General features: G+C 40.0%; 1 protein-coding gene across 1 annotated transcript in view; it reads left to right on the forward strand.

Annotated features, from left to right (window-relative positions):
- Positions 1-21,814, forward strand: part of LOC124795535 (E3 ubiquitin-protein ligase RMND5A) — an 87,292-nt gene that overhangs the window by 42,664 nt on the left and 22,814 nt on the right. Inside the window, exons 5-6 of the mRNA XM_047259611.1 lie at positions 1,031-1,163; positions 20,304-20,469. Of these exons, the coding sequence (XP_047115567.1) occupies positions 1,031-1,163; positions 20,304-20,469 (299 nt within the window). The remainder of the gene's footprint in view (positions 1-1,030; positions 1,164-20,303; positions 20,470-21,814) is intronic.

Here is a 21,814-nt window from a genome sequence, read left to right on the forward strand (position 1 = left end):
CACTGGCTTCACAATCCACGCCATTTGGATTTTACCATTACCAATACAACCTTCTCTGAATTGCATACATCGGAATTGTCCTTACTTATCCCTCATCCACATCAGCCTCAAACTCCGTTAGGTCCTACCTCACACGCACCAGAGCACCTATTTGTGTGTATTGTAGATTTGTGCCCCCCCCCCCCCCCCCCAACCCCTCCGTCCCTCAGCTCAACATCTTCCACACACAACTTTTGTTAGGTTCATCAATCTCTTAATCTAAACCCAGACTGTCGTTCCACATTCTCGATCTACTTCTGTTCTGTCCCCTACTTAACTCTCCTCTGTATTTCATCTGTCAATATAATCAACTACTGGTGCTAAATGTGTAACCTTTCTCCTCATTGCCCCTCTCTGCCCTGTCTTTGCCCTCCTTTCCGTACTCTTCCCCCCCCCCCCCCCCCCCCCAATCCTCCTTTTGTTCTTCTCCATCTTATTTAGCCTCTCACCCCATTGGGACTGCTACAATCAGACAATGATATGTGTGCATGTTTCTTTGTTTGCTCTAGGAGCACATTGGCTGCTTCAGATTTTGCAGATCTTTCTTACGTGTTTGTCTGCTGCTCAATGCTGGTGACTGGCTATCTTCACTCTTTCCAGAGTATGACGTGCAGTTGGTCTTACAAGATGGCCATGATAAATGCATTTTTCCATCTCTCTCAGATTTTAGCCAGTGCTCTTTCTCTGATTTACATAGTTAAAAACAGAATGATTTATCAGAATAAGGTTACTCTATTTTATTTTAAAAAAAGGCTGTTTTAAAACTATCATATTCTATTTTAGTTCCTACAGAGCCTTCGTCCATAACCTTATGTTTTGTGATAGTACTCATAATATCCTATAATTTTGTATTATCACTATGAGTCTTATACATCAACTGGTATGGAAATTGTGGGATGACTGCAATGGAGAGAGATATGCAAAAGAAGAAAGAAAGTTTTGTGTATTTTACGTAAATCAAACTCTTTTTCACATTTTCTTCTGATTTCAGAATTCATCATTGGAATTCAAGTTACATCGCCTCCGGTTTATTGATTTAATCCAGAGGGGTCCAGGTGGACAGAAAGATGCTATACGATATGCAAGAACTCATTTCCAACAATTTGTAAATCGACATGAAAAAGGTATGCAGTTTAAGTTCATATACCTTCTGTATTCTTACAACCTTGTTTATATGCCATAATCCTACTTTCACAAAAAGTTTATATCATTGATAATTTTGTACCATTGTTGATATGAAGCATGGTCAAAGTTTATGCTTGTAGCCCTGTGTTATATCAATATTAAATACATAATTTTATTTAAAGTTTTTCATGTTTTCATTTTATTATCTATTTCAGGGCAAATATGAAATTTCACATTTCCTTGCATTATGAGTTTAATGCCATGTCCTCACACTTGATCAACTGTGTTTTACAGTACTAGATTGAAGTGTGTCCTCAAAAAGGCAAATGTAATGATCCGTGTAGATACTTTAGAATTAAAGGAGACCACTCACCGAAAAGCAGAAGTGTTGAGTTGTTGATAGGCACACATAAAAGAAAAATGAATTGCTAGTGTTCAGAGTTATCCTTTGATAAGCTAGGGTAAATTATACACACAGTGACAGTGGCAAAGCTATTTTTCATCTGGTGGACCGTTATGATGTGGATAATGTCAGGTGCAGTGGTTAGAGGGAGAGGGATGTGGGGAGAGGGGAGAGGGTTTGGAGGGGGGGGGTGTGGATGGCTGGTGGCTCAGAGGGAGGCAGCTCGTTTGTTGGCCAGGAATGCAGGAGGGAGAGGTTGCAGGTATAAGGGGTGGCACAGTTGTAGCAGATGCTGGGAAGTGGCACATGTGGGGACATGAATTAGGAGGGAGTGACAGGACAGAGGAAGGAGAAATTGTTGGGTGGAGGTGCGGGGACAATGGGTCACCTGAATTGAGAACAGGACGATTATGGGAATGGAAGAGGTGTTGTAAGGGTAACTCCTATGCGTGAAGTTCAAAGAAGTTGGTGGAGGGAAGGATCCAGATGTCTCAGGTCATGAAGGATCCATTGAAATTGAGCATTTTGTGCCCATCTGTTTGTTTTGCCACCGGATGGTGAACTTTGTTCTTGACAGCAGTTTGGAGGTGGCCATTCATCCTGGTGGACAGCTGGTTGCTAGTCATACCAGTATAAAACACTGTGCAGTGTTTGCAGCAGAGTTTGTCCATGACATGGCTGCTTTCACAGGTGGCCTGGCCTCTGATTGGGTAGGATAAGCCTATGACAGGACTGGAATGCAGGAGTTGCTGGGTGGGTGGGTTGGGCAGATCTTGCACCTTGGTCTGCCCCAGGGATATGATCCCTGTGGCATGGGGTTAGAGGTGGGAGCAGCGTAGGGATGGACTATGATGATGTGTAGGTTTGATGGACAACGGAACACCACTTTACACAATCCATCCACCCAACACTACCTACTCCAATCCCCTCACAGGCTTATCCTACTCCATCACCGGCCTTCCCTCCACCACCAGCACCTCTAAACTAGGCAGATGGGAGTTATCCTTACAACAACACCTCCGCTTTCTTAATAATTTTGGCCTTGTCTACATGTACATGATTATTCTGAAGTTCACAATTAAGTGTCTGGTAGAGGGTTCATCAAACCACCTTTAAGCTATTTCTCTACTATTCCACTTCAGTGTGCAGGAAAAATGAACACATTAATATTTCTGTGCAAGCTCTGATTTGTCTTATTTTATTATGATGATAATTTCTCACTATGTAGGTGGGTGCCAACAGAATATTTTCGTGCTTTAAATGATTGATTGCTCTAAGTTATTGATTAAAATTTCATGAGCAGGCCCTGCTGCAGTGAAAAATGCCTGTGTTTTAATGACTGCCATCCCAGTTCGTGTATCATATCTGTAGTACTCTCTCCTTTATTTCATGTTAAGCTGTCAATCTTTGAACTTTTCTGATGTCCTCTATCAGTTCTATCTGATGCGGATCCCACACCGCACTGCAGTACTCCAGGAGAGGGCAGACAAGAGAGTAAGCAGTCTCTGGTAAAACACTGTGCCAACATCCGCCACCCAACAGTTTCCCCTTCCTTCGTCTTGTCAGACCCTCCCAATTTACGTCGCCAAGTCCCATTTGCTGCTACCCACTGTCCCCTACAGTCGTGCCAGGCCTTATACCTGCCACCCCTCCCTCCCCACATTCCAGGCCTACAATCCAGCTTCCTCCCTCCTGCATTCCAGTCCTACAAACAGGCTTCCTCCCTCTTGCATTCCGGGCCTACAAACTAGCTTCCTCCCTCCCACATTCCAGGCCTACTGACCAGCTCCCTCTCTCTGAGCAGCTAGCCAGACTCCCCCCTGTCTCCCTCTCTCTCTCTCTCGCTCCCCCTTCCCCCCCCTCTCTCTCCCTCCCTCCCCCTTCCCTCTCTCTCCCTGCCTCTCTCTCTCTCCCTGCCTCTCTCTCTCTCCCTGCCTCTCTCTCTCTCTCTCTCTCTCTCTCCCTCCCTCCCTGCCTCTCTCTCTCCCTCTCTCCCTGCCTCTCTCTCTCCCTCTCTCCCTGCCTCTCTCTCTCCCTCTCTCCCTGCCTCCCTCTCTCCCTCTCTCCCTGCCTCCCTCTCTCCCTCTCTCCCTGCCTCCCTCTCTCCCTGCCTCCCTCTCTCCCTGCCTCCCGCTCTCCCTGCCTCCCTCTCTCCCTGCCTCTCTCCCCCCCACTCCGACTGACACTACCCCCACCAAAACGAGTCCCCTTGCCCAAAAATTGCATTGGCACAGTCAATCTAGCTAGCAGCAGTAGGGGCATAGGTGTGTGTGTGTGTGTGTGTGTGTGTGTGTGTGTGTGTGTGTGTGTGTGTGTGTGTTTGTCTGTCTAGCTCATCAAAAGATAACTCTGAAAGATAGCAAGTCTTCTTTCTTTCATGTCTGCCTGTTGACAACAATGCTTCTGCTTCTCAGTAAGTGATTTCCTTTCATACTAAAATACATTTCTCATGTGTTACAAAAATGGAATGCTTTGACAAAATCTGTAACATGTTTGGCTAAGGAATAAGAAAATTGCAAAAAAGAACTAAAGCATTGTCATCTGGGCAAAGAGTTTAACTTGTGACTGAAAGTAATGACCAGAAATATTAAAAAAAAAAAAAAAAACTATATTTCACTTAACACTTAATATTTTGGATCGCGTGTTACATGTATTTGAAGGCACTTTACTTTTTCTCATTCTTATTTGGCAGTATTATAATTTCTTAACAGTTTCCATAAAGTGTAAATGGATAATGGAACCTATTTTTTATGATTAACCATTGTTCATATTCACTGTAACTGTTTTTGTTTTATAGTGCTTCTCAATGTTGTACTTGTATCAAGGTTAAAAAGCAAGTTTCAAAGCAATTCTGAGATTGTCTCTACCTTAACAAGATTTGTCCTCATTCTTATTTCAGTGGCTTACTTCAGCAACTTTTTTTCAAATTCTCAGCTTAATTTATGATTGAAAGTGTACTATATTTTATGGTTTGATTATTTCTATTTCTGGTTGAGCACTGCAATCTGCAAGTCAAATGTAAATTGTGTTATATAAATTATATTGACAGAAAATCCAAGATGTAATATAACATGCATATGAGAATAGATTGCTGTTCATCAGATAGTAAAGACGCTGACCAGCTGAGTTATATGTAGAAAGTCCTTTGTTGGAGATGACAATGCCAGATAGGAGTTGCAAGCACATAGCCACTTTTGTCTCCTGGTGTAACCGTCATAACTCTCTAGGTTCATATAACTTTGTGTCCATATGTGGCATTGTGCCTTCACTTGGGATATGTGTGTGATGGAGGCATGGCTGCCATGAAATTGTCAATGTGTTTGCACCTGGCACCACATTCAGTGATTCCCAGTATTGTGGCATTTGCTTTTACACAGCTGCTAGTTTATGTTGGCTTAACATCTTATTTCCCACTCTTTTGTGGCAATGTTGTGATGGCAGTGGCCAGTCTGCAGACAGACCATGCACTGTGGCCATGAAATTCTTGTGCAGTATTTGAAGACATCTCTGAAGATATGGTGGCAGCTGGTGTCTGTCATCTCGCATTGCGTTGTTCAACAGAATGCTGCTGTGTATTGTGTATGTTTACTTTTTGTATGTCATGCACAAATAAAAGCAGTTCTTTATTTCAGCCACAGTATCTGCTAACTGCTATGTGCAATAACACCCATTATTGTTCAGTGTTTGATCACAGCAGCCTTATATTGGTGCATACACAGCCAGTTATCACTGTCTTCATTTGATGACCTCCTGGCATTTCTTCCAAGGTGGATTTCTTCAGCTTGTCAACATGTTCCTTGCCATGTGATGCTTCTTGTTGATAATTTTATATTGTCTTTATCTCGGCACCTACCTTCTGAAATTTCATATATCTTATCTTTTGCAGTTTCACATGACTGTTTATCCACACCATGTCCCCTGCATTACAAACTTTAGAGTGCACCATTCTGTTGTATGATGCCTAGCATAACTAAGCTCTTTGTGCTAAGTTGGATTGTCTTTATTGGGTCACCACTTCCCAGGTTGTCACATGCTGGCAAGAAGATGCTGTTGGGTACTATATTGAAGCATATTACCGCAAGTGCACATTTTGTGTTATTTAAGCTACAGCATGATATTAACACTTTGTAGGTATAATGCGCTCATTCCTGTGTATATTTGATTTGATGTTTCAATGGAAATGTCCCCACATAAAAAATATTTTACTATTGTTGTGATACAGTCTATTACAGTCAGTTAATCACCATCGTGGAGCATTCTGTGGGATAAGAGTTAGGTCATTGTAATGAGATTAATAGTAGCTATGTATCACTTCAGATTAGAATTTCTATTCATGCATTGTTGGTAAATAGCCCATCATTCTTGATGAGAATTTTAGTTGGGATACTCTTTGTTTTGAAGTAACCCTTCTGCATTCTGTAGGGTGTAATCTTACCCTTTGCCTCTTGGAATGTGTAAATATTGAGACAAATTCCAATGCGAGCAACACCAGCATAGCTCTTTTTTTTTTTTTTCCTTTGATACTGTTGCTAACAAATCAACCACTACCATTTCCTTTGTTTCTTTGATAATACCTGATACATGAAATCATTATTTTACTTTGGCATCTTAGACATTTGATAGAACTGGATTTCTTATGGTAAGCTCTCCTCACCTTATTTAAGTATTCTTTATCTCAAAATTTGGTTTGCTGTAGTAAAATACACCAAATTGGCTTTTGTGTGGATTGTTCTCGAATACGTAACTTCCATTCTGCTACTTGTATGTTTGTTCTTCTTTATAGAAATCTGTTGTACAAAAAATAATACTTCCTTAACCACTTTCCTGCAGCACACTCACACATTCAATTAACCAAATGTAGAAATTTATGACTCTTCTGATCTCCAAGTATTTCGTAGCATTTATTTTTAAATATTCTTTGTGTGCTGCTCCATCTATCACCTGTATGTTTAATTCTGTAACCTTGAGTTCCGTTGTACTTTAATCCCATGGGCTTCTGTAATAGCGCATTTACAGTGATACTCTGATTGCTGGTCATGTATTCCTCTTCAAAACCAAATTCTACTTCATTAGCATGCCATTGTGAAACTTGCTGCTCACTAATAAGAGTGAATGTGAGCTTGTCTCTGAGCAGTTGTGACTCGTAGGTATACATCCTGGGCATTCACAAATTTTTAAATTCAGATAAATATGAGAGTGTAAAATTAATAGCGTCTGCTGTATAACAATTATGCGTAATAACATATTTATACAACTTCAGCTGTTGTCAACAGTAATAATGATAAATAATATGAATAATTTGTCTGAAAAAAAGGAGAAACTTTTTCTGACATTTTGTTGTTTTGTTCATAATTAAGAACAGTTTACAGCAAGAACGATAATGTTTAAGCTTTTGCTGCTATACGTTTCACATTTTTGTGTAAGTGGGAATTTTTGTGCTGTTTTGTTTTTTCGGGCAAATGTACAAGATCCCTGATTGGTGTGTTAGTTAATGAATTAACTTTTGGGCTGAAAACCAGGCATTCTTCTGTTGCATCCACATAACAGCTTACACTTATTACATGTGTCTTTGTTAAATTTTTGCTTGTAGTCACACTTATTTGATTTCATCATTTTCTCACAACTAGATCTGATCTGGGAGGCCCTACTTCCTTTGCAGCTAACTTTTCCTGGTAATTTTCTTTTCCATTAGCGGTTAATACAAATTCAACAGAGTTCATGTTGACATTGCACAGGAAAGCTGATTCCTTCACAGTAGACAGCCAACTCCAAACAAAAACTGCTGTTTGTGGAAATTATTAAATTCAGGTAGTACCATCTACCAACAAGGTCACTTGACTAGAATACAAATGAGGTGCTGAGAACGGTAAGGACCAAAAGCACATCGTCTTCGACCCCACATTTAAGTGAATATCAGAGAAACCAGTGAAACAGCTTTCCCTGAATGTTCGTGTATACATACAATGTGAACATACAGTACAGATAAACATGACCCACTGTAAGATCAACAGATGTCAGAAGTTTGAATAATTGCTACAATCTCACAATTGGTGATGATATGCTTTATGGTTCTCGCAGCTCAAATGGATTAACGTATGATAATATCCAAAACTTAATGTACTACATCTCATTCAGAATCCCACAAAATAGGTTTTTCTATCAGTATAAGTATAAAATATACTGATGTCCAATATAATTTTAGTGTATAGTGAATTGCTTATCGGTGGAGTGTGCTACCGCGTAGTGGGATTTATGCCAAGTGAACATAGATCAAAGTCTGCTGCAGCGTGCTACCACCTGATGGCATTGACGTGAACTTGTAGTTGAGTGGCAAGGGCTAGCAGTGCACGCTGTGGACTGTGCACATTGCTTATCCAATTCTCATGCATTTGGCTCGCAAGGCAATTATGTCGTGCCATTGCCCACGTTAGAAGCTCCTTAAAATGTGAACCAGTGAAGGTGTGCTCATGACCCTGATGCCAAGTTTCACCGAGTCTAGAACAGCAATTTAGTACATTGTGGTAGATTCAGTGCTGTGTATTTCAGATTACTGCGTCTACAATACATTGAACAGCATTCAAATAAAGTTAACCAATAAATTCGCTAGGTGTCAAAAGTTAGGGTGTTCACATGCTCTTGTGCTCTTACACAACAGCTGCCACTCTCTGTCAGTACCTTGTTTTACATATAGTCCCAATTTAAAATATACTGGCCGATATCTTTGGCATGGCACAATTCTGCAAAAAAGATCTCTAGTAAAAGTTATAAGGTTTGAATGGGTGAACACATTGTTTGTAGGGAACGTTTTTTAGAAAAACCAATGTTTTGTCGCCAGGGGGCACTTCATTGTAACTTTCTGAGGTTACCAGTATCTCGAGAATGAAGCGAGATCAGGAAGACATTTGAATGAAAATTTTGTACGGTTTCTGGACTACGTCCACTGGTGAAATTTTCGTGAACATGAAATTTCCTTGAAATTCTTCAGTAGGAATTAACCTGAAAGCAAATTCCGTCAGCATTAGTGGAACCCAGTGTGCACCACTTGGGGGGTGCCAAATCAGAGACCAGCATTGTACTTGTGCCAGCACAATCAGAGAAGAGAAGGGTGGAGCTTTGAGGCTAACTAATAAGCATCATTGTTGGGGATTTTGAAATCATGTCTTTGAGGTTCAGAGAAATTTTACCCTTGGAGACTCTGAAAATTTCTTGGCTTTGCTGACTTAGAATGATTCTAGACTGGCATGACTTTCATAAATTTTTCTCTTACGTTCTTAGAAAAAAATGTGTGTTAAGGGATTTAGAAAAATTCCACCTCGTTGAACTCTGATGAATTTTGACTCGTGGGACTCAGAACAATCTCGTCACGTGAGACTCTAATGAGTTCCAAAGTGAAAATTTTCCAAATCCATACAAGCAAAATTATTCTCAACATCAGTGTTTTGAGCCCATAAGAGAAAAATTTATCCGAGTCACTTTGTCTTGCAGTCGACTTTCTCGGGCCCATCTTCCATTTCTGCCTTCTCTCCATATTTCAAAAGGACGGATTACCATGGGGTATTTCATTATTTTATTATCTACATCAATATTTTCTTGCAGGGAGTTTGTGCTATCGTTGCTAAAGATCCACATCTTTTGACTTGATTCAGCAAATGCATGGCATGCCTCGATCAGCGGTATCTCATGTTTTAAGATTCTTTAAATTCCACCCATATCGCTTACGTATCCTCCAAGCAATTGAGGCTGGGAATCCTGAGAGATTCCTGGCATTTTGTCGATGGGCCTATACACAAATACGTCGTGATCCCTTTCTCTTCGCACACTCTCTTTACGTTCGAGACAAACGTCAACAACATGGGGGGAGTCAATCTCCATAATGCACACTTTTGGCAGAATCTAATCCTCACTGGCAATGAGATCACCAAATACAGAGGCAGTGGTTAATTAATGTCTGGGTGGGCATAGTTGGTGATTACGTGTTAGGTCCTGTTTTTTATGGCAAAATGTTGAACGGCTTGTGCTATCTTCATATTCTCCAGAATCTGGTGCTTCCTTTATTAAAAAATATCCCCCTAGACATACGAGCACGTATGTGATTTCAGCATGACAGCACCCCTGCGCATCAGGCCTTATCTGTCAGAAGGTACCATAATGCAACTTACCCAAATCGATGGATTGGTATCGGCAGTGCAGTTCATGAGTTCCCGCCAAGATCACCAGAATTAATGCCATTTTTCTTCGTAAGGGGAGCTCACCCGACAATGCCAGAAGATATGAGGGAAAGGATTGTGGCGGCTTTCCAGGCATTCACCCATCAGACATTGAATGATGTTGAGACCATTTTCTGACAGCGCGCAAATGTGCATTAGGCATAATAGACAGTTGATTGAGCATCTGAGCTCCTACATTTCCAATGAGAACCATGTTAATCAACCCCTTTCCGGGTTAACGATGTGCGAAGTCCGCTGGCAACCTCCACGTGGTGCACATTGGGTTCCACTAATGCCGATGGTATTTGATTTCCTCCTTACTGTAGAATTTTAAGGCTTGTTTCAAGGTCACAAAAATTTCACCAGTGGACGGAATTCAGAAACCGTACAAGATTTCCACTGAAAATTTTTCCTGGTCTCGCTTCATTCTCGAGATACTGGTAACCTGGGAAAGTTACAATGATGTGCCCCCTGGCAACAAACCATTGGTTTTTCATAAAAAATGTTCTCTTCAAACAATGCATATTTTTTCCCGTAGAATATGAATATAAAAATAGGGGTTACCACTTGCAAAAATGAACTTGACCTTGAAAAACTTTTCTGTGGGGTCCTCATTCCATTAATGCGGATGAACTATTATTGCAAATTTCAAACTTTCAGACTCCTTACAGAATACCGTTGACCAATCAGAGTGGGAGAGTTTTTTTTTTTTTTTATATAGCTTATTTTATCTTTTATACACTAGAAAGCCTTTTTGCATCCTTTCATTCTATTCCATGTATTCCTATTCATAAGATTATGTAGTGCTTTGTTGTGCTCATTTGTGAATTGTTTGTGGGAATCCTAGAATCCTGGGAATATGCACATCTGTTTCCTGGAAACAATTATGGGGAAATTACTAATTGTTTCTAGTCTATCACACCCAAAGGAATCAAAACTGTATCTGCACATTGTTGCTCTTCCCTCCTCTCCAGGAGTGCTAGTCCTGCAAGTTTTGCAGGGGAGGTTCTGTGAAGTTTGGAAGGTAGGAGATGAGGTGCTGGTAGAAGTAAATCTGTGAGGACAGGACATGAGCTGTACTTGGGTAGCTCAGGCGGTCAAATACTTGCTACGAAAGGTAAAGATCCCAAATTTGAGTCTCTGTCTGACATACAGTTTTAATCTGCCATGAAGTTTCAAGTAGTACTCTTCGCCAAGGCAAAATTTCCAAATCTGTCAGTACGTTTCATGCAGTACATTTTGCCAAGACAAAATTTCTTCCCCTGCCAGTACATAGGATCAGATCTGTGCCCCTTAGTCAAACCGTACTCTGCTACCGTTGAACTGGTAGGGAGCTAGGGTCTGGGTGCAGTATGGCGCAGAGCATTAAAAAAAAAACCACAAAGGCCTATCTTACAAGTATCAAAACAAGTAAAATTGATTCACCACAGTAACAGATACCTGACACTTTGAGTGCTATACACATCTGTGAAGCAGATGCAACCATAAATGCAAAATAATTTTAGGGGCAACAAATTGCATCTGTCTGTGAAGCACACCAAACAGTACATTCAAAACTTATCAAAATGTGTGTGTGAAACTATTAATACACAAAATTTGCAAAGAACAGCAACTTACACACGTCTGTGAAGCAGACAGAGTAGAATGTTTTATGATCTATACTAAAGCAGGTAAAAAATCAGGCGTTTAAAAAAGAAACAAACTGTACTCGTCTTAGTAGAAGTAGAAAAAACCGAGTTTTAATAAAAGTATTTCAATGTACATAAATTACGCAAGTCTGTGAATCAGATGGAGCATAATGCAGTAATAGAGCTAATTTTTCAGGTATTACCAAGAGCTTTACTTTTAGAAGCCCAGGTGATTGCTTGTTTGTGCAGCTTCTAGAACATACAGAATACAAATTAGATCACACAGCAAGTGAATGACAAACTGTACAAAGACCTCTTAAACAGAACAGTGAATTGTGAAAATGTAACAAAGTTTTTTTTGCACCAGAAATAATAAACCAAAGGAAATATTTAAATTCAGTGAAGCTGATTTGTAGATTAGCAAATACATACACCAATAGTGCAAAAAACTTTTGACTTGCTATAAATAGACAGAATAGACCATTACACTATACTACAAAATTGCAAACTACAAAAAGGCATTATTGCCAGCTTTCTTGAACACAGTGCACAACCAGTATGTATTCTAAAACATACACTCAGATAGCAAGTGAAAGACTGCACAGGGATCCCCCAAACACCATGGAAATAAAGCACCAGCAGTGCAAAGTGAGAATTACAATCAAATGAGCATTAGGCTTTATGATTTCAGAATTATCCACCTTTAATGCATTACCCAAACTACGGCCAGTAGAATGACTGGAGAAGAACAATAAATGACACCTAGTGGCAACAGAGTGGAAGTTTGTCCAGCAATAGGTCGAAGTCTCTCAAGGACAGTGTAGGTTGCCACGACCATTAACCAAAGCAGCAGGGAACTCGCCAAAATGAACTGCAGCATGTGGCCTTGTCTCTTTGCACACATAGTAAGACCTTAACTCTTCAGTAGCCAAAGGTGTGGACCACTATGTCCACACCAGTAATTCAGACACAAGGAGCAACCTACGACTACACCTCAGTACAAGGCCTGATTCTAAGCATAGCTCCGTCCAGCGGGCAACTCCCTGCCGACCTCCAGCCAACAGCCCCCTGAACCGATTGCCAAGCTGCAAGCTGTCCACACTCTTAAATTGTCCTTGAATTGCTGCAAAATTGCCATCAGTGAGGATGCATGAGAAGCCGTAGCATAAAAACACAACCAAAGAGATTCAACAACTACCAGAACTGATACTGGGGCATGCATGCATCTCAAGTACTTTTTCAATAAAAGCTATGAGTAATCTCTAACTTTCTCCGCTGTACCAGTAGCACATTGAGTGCAGACTTGGATCTTACTTGTTTTTAAACTAGAATTGCACAAAAACACAGCCTGTTGCTCAGTTTTATCTATTCTACTCGAGATTTCTAGCTGGACTCTTTATAAAGATTCATTACAAAATCAAATTTTTCTGCTTCTACTTACGTATTGTTAGATACCTTCAAAATTCCTCAGTAATACACCTGAACATACTGTATTTACTCGAATCTAAGCTGCACTTTTTTTCCGGTTTTTGTAATCCAAAAAACCGCCTGCGGCTTAGAATCGAGTGCAAAGTAAATGGAAGTTCTGAAAAATGTTGGTAGGTGCCGCCAGAACTAACTTCTGCCGTCGAATATATGTAGCGCTACACAGGCATGCTTTGCAGGCACAAAGATAAATACTGGCGCCAAAACTTCTGCGTCAGTAAATAATTTTTTTTTTTAAAAAAGGTGTAAGACGAGCTTTTTTTCTCCGCCCTGAGTTTCGGCCACTGCATTTTCATACATTATCCAACGAAGTAAATACAAATTCCATGTTGTTCATCTTCGAATGTAGCAGCATTTCAATGTACTACGAAAATCCGACTGGCAAGACTATTTGGGATGTTTGTCAATATGGCCAACTCTATGTTCTGAATTTTTTCCTACCTGTGAGAAGAGATGGTTGCTAATAGGAACTTTTATGAATTGCGAATCACATGCAGTATTTTCTTCAACATAAGAATAATATGGATATAAACATTTTGCCATGTATTCTTTCGTGTTTGCTGCTATCTCATTTAAATCCTGTCTACCTAATAACCTGCGAAACTAGTGTGAGACAGCAGCAAGTGCGGAAGAATATACATACCATGTCATGTTTATATTCGTATTATTCTAATGCCGAATAGTGATACAGTCAGAAATGAAGCACGGCAATTGACTAGATTTTTAAATCTAAGATGACTAATTTCTGTGCAGAATGTAATGTACAAAAGAGGCGTCTGCAAAGATTTTCAAACGGAGAAAAATTTTAGCTAAACTGTCATTCAGAATATCTATCATACGCAGTCTATTATTTGGTTCTTGTTGATCATTATCAAAGAAAGCAGCAGTATAATTAACAACAAATAGCAGTCTCTTGCCATTGTTTCACTAATGAGACAATTTCTTTCTTTTTTTTATTGTAAGCGGCGGTAGCGCGCACGTAAGCAAGCCATGCCGCGAGCGGCGACAGGTCGTAAACACTTACTATCAGAATGCGACAAGCAATACATGACACAGTACAATAATGCATTTTCAGCCTAGAGTGACGTAGACACCTATAACAAAGAGAACGGCACTTATCAGATCAAAGAAAAATAAGCAACCCATTCAAACCAGACGAAGCACGCCTGACGCATAGCAATGGCTACCTGGTAAAGCTTAACTGCTAAGCTTACGACTCGAACCAAACTACTGTAGCTGTATCGTCATTTATTCTACCTAAATTTTGTCTCATATTACAATAGACCAATTTTGTTTCGATTTGGAGGTGTGGCCTAAAACTTTTCTCTCCCCTTGAATTTCGAGTCTCAAATTTCATGTGCGGCTTAGATTCGGGAAATTTTTTTTTCCTTGATTTCGAGTCTCATTTTTCAGGTGCGGCTTAGACTCGAGTGCGGCTTAGATTCGAGTAAATACGGTAGTTGCCATTTCTGAGTGTACTTCTTGAATTGACATCCATTAATAAATTTGACTTCACTAATCACACTATATTTCATTTGTCACTTCCTTGTTGACTTTGGTACTTCCAGGAAACATTTGTATTCATATGATATATTTAATGTCTTTGTGATTCATTTATATTTTGTTCTCAACAGTATCAATTTTGACATGAAGATTTGGTTCTACCTTTTTTTATGCTGTCTTCACTATCTAGCTATATCTGGGAAATTTTTCATTCTGTAGCTTCTCCTCATCTGCATATTTTCACTTGGTCTGTGATTTCTACTGCTGTTTGTGATACTTCTTGACTCACTGTTCTAGCTGTGCTCTCTCCTCCATTTAGTCATAGCTTAATTTTGTTTTTAATTTTACAGTACATTCTTGTAGTTTTGCATTGTCTTTCCCCACCTTTGTAATTATTCCTTCTGTTTCGTTTCCTGGCCCTATTTTAATGTGACTATTAACTGGCCCTCCTTTTGTTATATGTCACATATCATTTGATTTATTCTGTGCAGCATTTTCCTTACTGTGTATTTATTCTAGTGTCAACTTTCTTCTCACACTTCCTTATTTTTTGCTAACTTTTCCAGCACATTCTTGTTTGCTGTTTGCTTCCACCATTTCCATGAATTACATTAATCTGTTTGGTTTACCTTACTGGGTCTGTTCTTGATCTTCTGATGCATTTATTCCTTAGCCTCCCATTTTTCTTTTCCTGAATCCTTTCGCTCTGCTTCATGAATCCAACAAACTAACTCAGCATATTTTGGCTGTTAGATTAATCCTTCCTTTTTGTGCTTAACAGAAACATATAATCGTTCTGCTTGTAATCAGTTTCTTCTATATGCACTTCTTTGGTGATCACCATATTATATACTTTCTCTAATTACATTTACTGGTGAGGCAAAACATTATGACCACTGCCTACCAGGAGTTAAATGCCACCTGTTGTTGTGGACATACCACCTGGTGGCATTGTGGGCATGTGACATTGTAAGGAAAGTATATAAGTGGTGCCGAGGCAAATGCAGAATCATTCTAGCAATGATAGTGCTGCAAATCCGGAAATCCAGTAAAATAAATGGCTTGCCGAAAAGGCATCTGGAAAAGCGCATCTCAGAAGTGATGAAACTGTTCACATTCTAGATTCATGAGCATTTATGGAAAGTGGTTGAAGGATGGTGGAACCATGAGTAGCTGATACAACCTCCGACATACATGGCACGTCACAGAACGTTGAGGATGGAGGTATGTACACTCAGTAAAAGAGGACAGATGGTGATCTGCTGACTGAGTGCACTGCTGTTGCAGGCACAAATGTTTTGGAACACACTGTTCAGTGCACATTGTTGAACATATGGCTCTGCAGCTGGCGACCCCTGTGTGTTCCCAGTTTTACTCAGTAACATCATTGATTATGATTGTAGTGATCGTGGGATCACTGGATTGGACTGTGGGTCAGTGAAAATGTTTCATGACTCATGTTTCTTATCACACTAGGTTGATGGTGATTACCAGGTGAGCTGTTGCTTGAAACATTCTCTGTACCACAGGTGCAGGCTGGTGGGGCCACATTGTGCTTTGGGGGGGAGGGGGGCCGGCATTCACTTGTGTTTTTGTGGGACCTGTGGTGCTGATCAAAGGCACCACGACAGCTATGAACTGGATGAACATTATTGCAGATCTTCATGCTTGATGTCTTTCCTGACAGCACTGGCATTTTGCAGTAGGCTAACTGTGTATGCTACAGTGGTTAGAGGAGCATCATTGTGAACTGATGTTGATATATTGGTCTCTAAATTCATATGATCTGAACTCAACTGAATGTATTTGGGGTGCTACAGGGTGTCAGCTCTGTGCCCACGAACCTGCAGCTCACAATTTATGGGAATTTCATGACCTGTGTGTAGACATCCGGTGCCATGTGTCTTCTGAACCTACCAAGGACTGAAATAGACGTGCCACACAGAATCACTGTTGTACTGCATTCCCGAGTTGGACCAGCATGCTGTTAAGCAGGTGGTCATAATGTTTTGACTCATCTGTGTATCTTCTGAACTGTATAGTTAATGAGCTCGTATAGTGGTTTGCACGTAAGAAGGCTGCAGCATGATGCGCTCTGTGCAGAGAGAGATGGAGAATATTTTGTGGCATGGCCAGAGTGCTCTCTGTCTGTCCCACGCACCACACTCCAGCCATCACCTATCGTGGTGACTGGTAATGATGGGGCAAGCACTACACCAGATGACTGATTCTGCTTCTGACTCTACCTAGTAGAAATTATATGTTCAGCAAAATAGCACTGTTACTTCTTAACATAATACTTGTGTTTGCTTTATGCCTCCTATAATGAACTTTGTAGTAATTAAGTAACCTCACCGTACCTAAACTAACATGAAAATCAACACTAAGTTTTCTATGCACGCCCTGAATTGCATGCTACTGGCAGGCTTTGCTGAATGACACTGTTGGCTGGAGTGTCAAATGGAACATTGCTCCTTGCCACTGCACATCGTCCCATGCCTGTCTTCTTATGTTCGTACTGTTACAACAATGTACCCTAATACTATGTACATTCTTCTGACCAAGTTCTTCCTTTCTTGAATTTATTGACCTCTTGGCTCACTTTCCACATGAGTACTTTGTTGTTAAATATTTGTCTGTCTTGTATATCAAAGTCTGTTAAGACAGCATCATTGAGATCTTTTCTGATTTCAGTGGTTCACTTCATGTTCTCAATGTTTTCTGTGTACTCCAAGATCAGTTTAGTTTGTCGAGTGTCCAGCATTCTCTTGAAAGCCCATAAAATTTCAGTCTGTTTCTTCGTGCCGTGTACTATGTTAGGTATCTAGTCAGTCACTTGTCTACTGCACAGTCTGTGGCCTTCTTCTGTCTTATTGAGAAGAAGGATATTTGTGATGATTCTTCTGTCTAGATTGATATTTTTAGTGCACCTTTTCAATCCATGGCCAATGTTTCTGATGTGTTTAAGGTTTCTGGTTTTTTGACAATGTTGTACTAGGGTTGACTGAAAAGTAATGTCTCCACCTTTGTAACTCTTCAACAGTTTGCAGTGTTGGTATGTGGCAGGTACTGACATGTTCCGTAGCCTCTTCTGTACAGCTCCAGTTGGCAGGAAGTGTTAGCATTGAACAGTTGTGTTGTTACAGTATAAAGTATGGAACCCTGCGCAGACGGTCAGTCAATGTGATTTAAGTAACTTGCAATCATTGAATTCTTGTCAGCAGAAGGTGTCACCACAAAGGAGATCCATCAGAGAATGAAAGCAGTTTATGGTGATTGTGTTGATGTGAGTACTGTGCATCGTTGGGGGAGTAAGTTTAAGGATGTTGAGGCGGAAACATCTGATCTGCATGACAAACAAAGAGTTGCACGTCCTGTGACAGCAACCAACAAGTTTCACAAGCAAAGTGTTGATAGATTGATTCAGGACAATCGTCGTATCACTCACAGAAAAATTGATAGCACAATCAGCATTTCACAAGAACGCGTGCGTCTCATTATTGTATTGCTTGGCTATCGGAAGATCTGTGCATGATGGGTACCATGGATGCTGCCTCCTGAAATGAAATCGCACAAACTTGAAATTTGCCAGGAACTCCTCTCACGTTACGACAATGAAGGTGACACCTTTCTCCATTCAATTGTGACAGGAGACGAAACGTGGGTACACCATTACGACCCAGAGGCGAAACTTCAGTCTATGGAATATCGACACGAAGACTTGCCCCACAAAAAGAAATTCAAGATGCAGCTTTCAACTGGAAAAATCATGGCCACAGTGTTCTGGGACACAGATGGTGTGCCGGCCGCGGTGGTCTAGCGGTTCTAGGCGCGCAGTCCAGAACCGCGCGACTGCTTCGGTCGCAGGTTCGAATCCTGCCTCGGGCATGGATGTGTGTGATGTCCTTAGGTTAGTTAGGTTTAAGTAGTTCTAAGTTCTAGGGGACTGCTGACCACAGTAGTTAAATCCCATAGTGCTCAGAGCCATTTGAACCATTTTGAACAGATGGTGTTATCCATGTTGATTTCCTTGATTGTGGAACAACAATAAATTCAGAGTGTTAAATCACAACGCCACAAACTCTGAAACGATGGCTAACAAGGGTCCGAAAGGAAAAGGGAAATGTTTTCCTGCAGCATGACAATGCCAAACCACACACTTCATGTGCCACCACAGCAGAACTTTAGAGACTGAATCTCACCACCATACGGCATCCTCCACACAGTCCAGATTTAGCACTGTCTGACTTCCATCTGTTCCCGATAATGAAAGACGATCTGCGGGGACATCATTATGCTTCTGATCAAGATGTTGAGAGAACTGTGAGATTGTGGTTGCGGAAACTGTGTCGACTTCTTCCATGACTGCTTCAGAAGGCTTGTTCATCATTGGCAGAAAAGTATCCAATTGGCTGGTGATTATGTGGAAAAGTGAATATTGGTAATTAAAGATCACATTCTAAGGATTATTTCTGCATTTGATGTATTAAAATGTTCCCATCCAAACCCAGTTAACGAAGGTGGAGCATTACTTTTCATTCAACCCTTGTAATAACTCACTTCAACATCATGTGACAGTTGTGGATTTATGGAAGATGTTTCCAGTCTTCTAGGATGTTCTGGTCATCTTTTGATTTCTCTATTCATGACCTTCTCACTCTATCCCATTGGTCTGTATCATCTCTGCGAGACAATTGAATTTATGAATTCTCTTGATCTCACAATATTTTGTAGTAATCATTTTTGGTGCATCTTTTTGGTTTGACACATATTTCATTTTCTCAAAAATGATCTGTAATCTGACTTTTTCAGCTTTCTCTTTCAAGACCTAGATTTGCTTTACCTTGTTTTCTATGTCATATTATTGAGAGATCATCAGCAAACAGCAAATGCCAGACACCCAGTATCTAGTCCTTCGATTGTACTTCGTAGCCTGCACATGCTTGAGAATGTGCCTGCTTGCATGCACACACACATGCACATGCACAAACAGAATTTGACAGATGGGTAAATTACAATACATATGTAATTTATGAAATTGTGCACCCGATAACAGAGATGGACCTGTTCTTTCTGATCTAAAGCCTGTTAATCAATGTGCAACAGATTGTATCATGAAAGACATCAATTCAAAATTACATTTTATTTATTGGTTATGTCTTCTAACAGTTTCCATTACAGTTACACTGTTTGTAGTGATAAAGTTTTACTTTATTTCTGGGATTAGCAGTGTGCAAATGTACTTGAATGAATTAATGTTCTCAATAAAAACTGTTGTACATGGTTACTGTGTCACTGTTTGTTAATGTCAGTGTGATTGAAACACACATTAATAATGACTGCTTGTTCATTCCCCTTGTGATTCTTTTTGCAATAATTTAGTTTCCACTTAGTGGACATTAGCTTTGATATTGCTGCACTCTTCTTTCTTTACCCTTCATAATGTAGCTTTTCTCTGACAGTACATATTGGTGTTTCAAAGTGTCACGGTTGTGTATTCACATGACATAATCAACTATACCATGGAACTCCAACACAAAAAAAAAAAAGGTAAATCAGCAAAGTGTGGGAGTCCACTCGACTGTAGAGTACTAATGGCAAACCCGTGTTATCTTTGCAACATGTATTAATTTACAGCAAACCTGTAAAGAAGAAAAGAGAAAATAAAAGGTGTGGTGTTGTGGTGTTACGTTCATGAATTATTAATTATCTTCCTGTTGGTGATCTCAATTGTTACTCAAGCAAAACCAAAAATCATTAAATCTGTGTGCCTCATATTGGTGGGATTATTAATACTAGTGTAAAAGATATTTTAGTGGTGGTGTGTGATTATATGTTGATTATTGTGCACTTGTTTCTAAGAGAGACATACCATTTTCTCCTAAGGCTGATTCACACTTTTCTCTTTAACAGAAATCCAAAGCTTAATGGGAATGCTTCTGTATCTGCCTCATGGTATTGATAAATCTCCATATAGCCATCTGTTAGACCCAAATATGTGGGTTGAAATAGCAGATGTTTTCACAAGAGATGCGTGTTCCCTGCTTGGTTTAAGTGTTGATAGTCCATTGACAGTATGGTAAGTAATTTTCAGAGGACACAACTCTTTCTAGTTTCCTTGTAGATGGATTTTTTTGTTGGGCAGTGGAGGACATGCATGCTCCACTTGTGCACCTTTGTTATACGTGACGTTTTTCTAGTTTGATAAATTCTTAATAGGAATAACAGGCTACTAAACAGGGAGTATTTCAAAACTTGCTTCAGTCACAAATAATGTTTATCACATTAAAGCATTCATTCTGCACAATGTTGGTCAAGATTATTTGATTTGTTCTTGAGTGAGTTCAGTTGATGGACAGGTCACATTTCAGAAAAGAAAAAACATTTTTGAATGTATATTGTGAAATACAGCTGGCATTTGTAAAACTGCAACATCAAGAGAGAATTAGTGCCTGAAGTAATTGACCTGTCTTGGATTGGGTTCATGATAATACACTAATGATTAGCATTATAGAACCGTACATAATTTTTGACACTGAGAAGTTAGTATGATGTCCAGACTCCACATGAAATCTGATGGCTTGTTCGTAAGCCTGGCTATATTTCTGTCCACATAGTTTGTTCGAGTGTCTACTAACCATTGGTGATTGCTGAAGGATGAGAATGAACAAGCTTCTTATTGACCATAGGCCAGACATGCTTAATTGGCAACAAGTATAGTGATTACGAAGGCGGTGAAAACTGTCATACCTATTGTTCTTTGAAAGTGACTTGCACAGTCTGTCATGTCATCATGCATTGTTGTGTTGAAATATGACTTGCAAAATCACATGAAGGAAAGACAGTTCCTCAGGTTCAAAAATTGCCCTGACGTAGCAGTCGCAACTCGGATCATTCTCATTACATAGGAATTATGATTACTTGTATCCAGTGACACCAAAACCCATTACACTCTGGACTTATACATTGTGCTGCACAATAATGCAGACAGTTTGATTGTGAATACTGTGATAGCATCCAGGACACGTGTCGCTATTACTGCAGGTAAAATGCAGGACTCATTCAGAACAACATTTTGCCTTATGAGTGTTGGCATTCATTTGACAGTTGGAATTGGATGTGTTTGTAGTTTCTGGGCAAAGGCTTTATGCCACCCATCAAACCTCTACTGAACAGCGCAAATCCACTGTTGCGCTTCAACATTGATTCAGCACAGTGGTGAAATCTGTACACTTTATTAAGGTTGCACAGACAAGATGGCAGTTATTCCATGCTGTAATCACATTCCCTGCTTCAGTACCTGCTCATCATCCCATGTGACCTCCTTCTACAACTAGTTCCACATGCTCGTCACTATAATAGCAGCATTCTGTGCATGTACCAAAATGTTATGGAATGAATTAAATTTTGGTGTATTTAATTCA

This window comes from Schistocerca piceifrons, chromosome 1, assembly GCF_021461385.2.
Source record: "Schistocerca piceifrons isolate TAMUIC-IGC-003096 chromosome 1, iqSchPice1.1, whole genome shotgun sequence".
In the NCBI taxonomy this organism is placed as follows: domain Eukaryota; kingdom Metazoa; phylum Arthropoda; class Insecta; order Orthoptera; family Acrididae; genus Schistocerca; species Schistocerca piceifrons.